Source organism: Podarcis tiliguerta (assembly GCF_965153285.1).
Source record: "Podarcis tiliguerta genome assembly, chromosome: 14".
Lineage (NCBI taxonomy): Eukaryota > Metazoa > Chordata > Lepidosauria > Squamata > Lacertidae > Podarcis > Podarcis tiliguerta.
This window is the reverse complement of record NC_139547.1, coordinates 5,373,103-5,379,102: the sequence shown is the minus strand read 5'-3', so window position 1 is coordinate 5,379,102 and position 6,000 is coordinate 5,373,103. Positions and strand designations below refer to the sequence as shown.

Genomic DNA, 6,000 nt, shown 5'->3' with positions numbered 1-6,000 from the left:
CTTGTGGCAGCACTTTGATTTTCAGTTTGGAGCAGGGGGTGAGGTGATCCAGGGGCAGCAAGAGAAAAAAAGATGGAGGGGACTCCCAGGGTACCAGTGGGCAGTGGCGTAGCGTGGGGGGGTGCAGGGGGGCCAGCCGCACCGGGCGCAACATCTGGGGGGGGGGGGCGCTCGCACTCACAGCTCTCTGCCCCTACCTGGCTCACTCACTCACTCTCTCTCACTGCAGTGCTGGCTGTGTGAATCCGATCCGAGCCACTGGGTCGCCGCCCACTGTGGAGGGGAGGGTGCCAGGCGTGCGGTGCGGTGTGGAGAGAGAGCGAGGGACTATCTGGGGGAGGGACAGTGCAGCGGGGGGGGGGGCCGCAAATTACTTGCCTTGCCCCGGGTTAGGGGGCGCAAATTACTTGCCTTACCCCAGGTGCTGACAACCTACGCTATGCCACTGCCAGTGGGAAATCAGATTTGATTGCAGAGTTGTGCCTTAAGGCCCTGGGTGCAACTACAGAGACCGCTTGGGGACCGGGGTCCAAGTTTGGAGCCTCTGATCCACAGCCAGAGGGGAAAACAAAGAGAAATTGAAGGGCTCCACAAGGAATGAACCTGTGATCTGAGACCCGAAGTGGCTGTTGATCTACTTGAACTGAGACCCTTTAAAGTCTAAAAAAAGCTTGAGACCATACTCCTTGAAGGGCGGTCTCCTCTTATGTGACTCTGTCCAAAATCCTTCAAGATTGGCTGTTGCCCCTGCCCCCATGATGCGACACATGGCAGGGCTTTCTCTGTGGTGGCCCTGCCTGTGGAACTCCCTGCCTCAAGAGGCTAGGGGTCCTCTTCTTCTCTATCTTTGTTCTACCAGGAATTGAAAACCTTTCATTTTTAGGCAAGTTTTTGATTCCGTTCCTGCTTATTATGTTGATAGCTAGTGCTGCTCTTTGCTCCTCTTTTTTGTAATAATTTGTTTTGTAATAATTGGACCGTTGTGGTTTTTATCTTTGCTTACTTGTAAACTGCCTCGAGAAGCTCCTTGGCGGAGGAGTCTGAATGATCCAGCAGGGCTCTCCTGGTGTTTTTAACACCCAGAAGGTTATCTGGTGGGATGCCAGAGCAATGCCATTGATTCACCTTGCCTGAAATGCTCCCTGTTCACCTGGGCAGGTGGAGACAGAATGCATTCCACAAATGCAAGCAGCAATCTGACTCTCACCTTTTCAGTATGGACACACCTCCTGGTAAGCATCCAAAGGAAAAATCTTTTGAGGGTTGTTGTGTTGTTGTTTTTTAAAAACCAGCCAATTGCTGCAGTGCTTTTGCATTTGGCAGGTGATATAAGAGATCATTTGCCTGCCTTTCTGTCCTGTCCCCCACCCTGCCCTCAGCTTGTTTAATTGCATGGGTGTTTATTTTGGAGGCGGGGGGGGGGGTCATGATTAGCAGGTAATGATTAATCCAGAGAGCCAGAAATTAGGAGGGAATTAGGAGGGAAAGTGTGGGCTAGCTCCTGGAAGTGCGCTGACGTGTGTTATTATCTAGTCAGGCCTGATATAAATAGTGCTTGCAGGACCAGGAAGGAAAAGCACATGATGGAAACTCTCAATGAACGAGCAGGGAATGTGAAGTGGTCTCTGTAAAGCTCTGGAACGATCAGATGATTCCAAGGACTGTGTCGAGGCACTCCACAGCTCGTATTTCAACATATGAGGAGGAGTGCCAAAGTTAAGAAGAAGAAAAGGGGGGGAAGAAGAAAGTGACAATTGCAGAGAAGATTGTAAAGCTACTACCGTTCTTCTGTTGCCTGGCTCCAGAAGCACCAAGCAGGAAGGAGCCAAAATGAGCAAGAACATGAAGAGGAGCTTCAAGGAAAAATTGGCCCTGAAGAACCACTTGGTGAAGGAAGCCCTCTCAGAATTCCTGGGAACGTTCATTCTTGTAGTAAGTGAGCAGCTTCCTGCCTGCCTCCCTCCCTCTTTTCCTTCCTAACAGGGTTGACCCAAAGCAGAGCAACTGGTGAGTGATATCTTCTGCCACAGCAGTTCAGCAAGGAAGGCTGAGGTGTGCTGCCCACTCAGCTGTTGTCCTGCCTTATAAAACATAGCACTCCCAGATTGAGGGATGAGGGGCACATTCAAGGCTGTTTTCATTTAAAGGCAAAGTCACCAAATTAGCAGTTTCCAAAAGTGTGCAGAGCAAAATGAGGCCATCCTTTGAAATTCACACTTCTCCAAATTTCGCATTTCCCCAGCCCAAATGATGTGTACAGAAATGTATCTACTAGGGTAGCGTGCAAATAAATGCATGCATTGGTGAAAATGACGTACGAAAAAACATCATGTTAGAGAAAATTGCTTTGCAAAAATATTATTGCTTGACTTTATTTGGCAAGTTAAATATATAACTTGATTGTAATAAAACTTTTATGCCATTTACAAGAAATGTGATGTATTGTATTAGGTATAAAATGCACGTTAAAATGCTGAAGAATTTTCAGGACCTAAAAAAAAAGTTTGCTAGCTGATGTGGAAATGTGGAGAAACTGAATTTAGGACTGGAAAAATAATAAACTGAGGGAAAGTGAAATTCTCAGATTTGCTCCCCAGTTTATTCATCCCCAGTGCTTACTGGCTAAACTGGTGTTGGGCAGGCTGTGCAAAGGGTGGCTGGGTGCATGCTTTTTTTCACATAATGCACAAGCTGCCCTTTCTATGCCCAGCACATTGCGATTATTTCTATGGTGCTCTCAGTGTGCCTGATGATTTAGAAAGGTTCAAGAGGACAGCTCCCTGCCCCAAGAGTCTTACACTCCAAAATTCAACACGGGGAAAGACAACAAAGGGTGGGAAGGGAAGTTCAGGCAGAAATGCATCACTAACACAGCCCAGCCTTCCTTCAACCCAGCGGCCTCCTGATGTTTTGGACTTCAACTTCCACCAGTCCCAGCTGGCATTCAGACCATCTGGAGGGCGCCAGTTGGAGAAGGCTGACTTAATCCAAAACATGTTGGGTTTTTGGGTTTCAGTTAACAACTATAGCTACCTATTTCTATGGCAACGTGCTAAATAATACAAATGCTGCTTGTCCTTGCAACAACCCAGGGTCTGTGTGTTTAGAGTGGTTTGCCAGTGAAACTGTAGCTCATGATTATTTCCAGCCATGGTTAGAACTTCCATTTTACAGACTGAGAAACCGAGCCTGTGAGATAATAAGGTGCCTGAGGCCAGTGGCAGATTTTGAGCTTTCAAATCTCAGCTACGCCCTGTGAGACACCCAAATTCTGCCCACACCCTGGCTCTCGCCTTCTGTTCCAAGTCATACTTGCAGCACCCCCTGAGGCGCCCTCTCAGCTTGGCGCCCAGTGTGGGCGAACCAGCCGTGCTCCCCTAAATCTGCCCCTGCTGAGGGCTTCCAAATAGGAAGTAAGCACAGGTTTTTGCAAGTTTGTACTGGCCTGGCACATTTTGGTGCCGGAGGTGAGGAATTTCTATGAATTACCATGGGGTGTAATCCACAAGAGTGTTCTCCCTGCAAGCCCCATTGAAATGAATGGAAGCTGCAGAATACATTGAAAGAGACCATGCCTTCTTATCGATAATTTTTTTGTTTTATCTTTTTTGTAAACCACTCTGAGGGTTTTTTTTGACAAGCTTTTATGAAATCAATATATGGTAAATTGCACTACATAATCGGAGTCACATTCAGCATACACCATGCATGCTGTTTTAGTGTTTATCTAACAAGTCCCCCCATATTTTGATCACACAATTTGTTGTGTTTCATTTTATTTAGTGATGAACCAGGAATGAACAGCTGGAATAAAAATAGATCTCAGATAAAGTAGATCTTTGATATGAGATAAATGATGGGACACCTGTTGATTTTCATGGAACAAGTAACAGAAAATGCATTGTTCAGGGGCTTATAAACACTTTAAAAAAGTTTCTATATGATCCTGCAATTGGTGGTACCAGCACAAGATGCCCCTAAGAGTGTTGCCACTTTGAAGTCTAAGAACAGAACTTTTAAGTCCAGAATGCATTCCGCTCTACCCAAACTCTTGATTGGAACATTGTGGAATGCAGATTCCCTCGATCTGTTCAAGAAACCAGCCCCCTGCCAACTGGAACCTGGGCTACTGCCCCAACTGGAAACTAAATTCAAACTGGGCTTGAGAATTAATCTCTATCCTTATAAAAGCAAACACAAAATGGACGCTTGCATAATTTTAGTTATTTTCAAAGTCCAGGTGCTGGCTCTCAGCTTAGGCCCATATTGTCCTGAGCATCCTAGCAGACCCTCCAAGAGCCCCTATTTCCCAGGGATGTCCTAGATCTACAGACGCCGTCTCGGTTTCTGATTTGATCCCAGAATGTCCTGCTTTTCCTTGAGACGTCCCTATTTTCATTGCAGAAATATTCAAGGGTATGGAGTTATCTGACCCTTGAGCCATCTGAGCAGCCCTGTATAGTGAAGTTTTTACATGATGTTTCTATATATGTTAAAGCTGTGCTTTATATATGTTATATATATATGTTACAAACCGCCCAGAATGGCAACCCAGTCAGATGGGTGGAGTATAAATAGTAGAATTATCATTTTGGTATGGGACGCCCCTATTTTCATCAAAGAAATGTCGGAGGGTATGTCCTAGGAGCAATTGGGGTTTTTTCCTACATTATTCCAGCTGGTTTCCAGAACAAATGACCTGCAATGACGCACAACATCAAACAGACACCAGAAGACAACAAACTGCACAGACAAAGGTCAAAGGTTAGGAAAGCAGTGAGGGGGGGCTTTGTTAGCACAGCTAGTGGACATTTATTTGCCTACGCAGGGAGGGAACATCACAGTGTCCATGACTGATACACTACAGGGCTAAAGGAGGGTAAACTGAGAGCTGAAAGCAAGGGGTGGCAAGAGCCAGGATGGAGGTGGCTGATGCTTGGCCCAGATAGCGAGAGAACCCTAGAATGCAGAAGTAATCATAGGGAAGAAGAATAGTCTGGCATGGCTTTGCTGCCCGTGATTTGCAGCCTGCCAGCCCCTGTGATCCTCTGCTGTGGGGTAGCCAGCAATCTAGGCAGCAGCTGCCTGGAGCAGGAGAAACCTGGGGGTCTCCCTCCCCACCCAATCTGAGACCTGCAGCATGGGAATTGTGTCACAGATGGCCACCACCACCACCTCTGGAGGGAACACAATTCCTCTTCCCTTGGCATACAACAAATGCTGGGAGGTCCTCTTCTCCTATCTGACCATGTCTGAGAATCAGAATTTTCAGCACAGGCCCTTCTCCAGCTCCTTCCCATGATGGCTGCTTCTTGGGGGTCCTATGCCATGGACTGGCTGGATGCAGAGGAATGGTGGGGAACCCTCAAGGGAACCCCCAGGGGAAGAAGACTCAGAGCCAGGGAATTGGTGGTGGGACAACGATGAGTGGTCAGAGGGAGAAGACTGGGAGGAGAAGGTGTCAGAAACTGAAGATGTAACAGGGTTCAATGAGCAAGAAGAGGCTGGGGCAGAGAGCAGTTCTGACTCAAAAGCAGAAGCAGAGGCTGGAGAGGAAGGGGGCCAAGAGTAGGTCAGGCAGGCTGCTGAAGAAGCCAGGAAGTCTTCCCCTCCTGCTGTGACCAGCTCCCCTCCCACCTTGTCTCCCAGAACACAAAAAGGAGTGAAGAGGGTGGAGCAAAGAAAGACGATATGGAGGAGCCTCAGGTTGCTGGGGAAGGACCTGGGAGAGAGTCTTAGAGGGCGGTGGGGAGTCGGGGACCTTCAGTCCTCACAACTGCCTTCTTGGGGCAAGACCTACTAGGAAGAGTTGCTGTGATCACTAGGCCTGCACTGTTTTTGTTTTCTTTGAATAGAGTTAACTGACACTGGGTGTTTTACTACTGACCTGCTCCTGATTCCAGCTCCTGACATTGTATAAAGGTCTGACTGGTGGTGCTTCTTATTGCACTGCAATCTGGCGAGTTGGTATTCTGCTTGACTTCCTTTGATTCCTCAAAT

General features: G+C 47.5%; 1 protein-coding gene across 1 annotated transcript in view; it reads left to right on the top strand.

The window, feature by feature from the left end:
* Positions 1 to 1,028: 1,028 nt before the first annotated feature.
* Positions 1,029 to 6,000, top strand: part of AQP9 (aquaporin 9) — a 28,306-nt gene continuing 23,334 nt past the window's right edge. The window contains exons 1-2 of the mRNA XM_083413195.1: positions 1,029 to 1,232; positions 1,806 to 1,932. Of these exons, the coding sequence (XP_083269321.1) occupies positions 1,831 to 1,932 (102 nt within the window). The 5' untranslated portion in view covers positions 1,029 to 1,232; positions 1,806 to 1,830. The remainder of the gene's footprint in view (positions 1,233 to 1,805; positions 1,933 to 6,000) is intronic.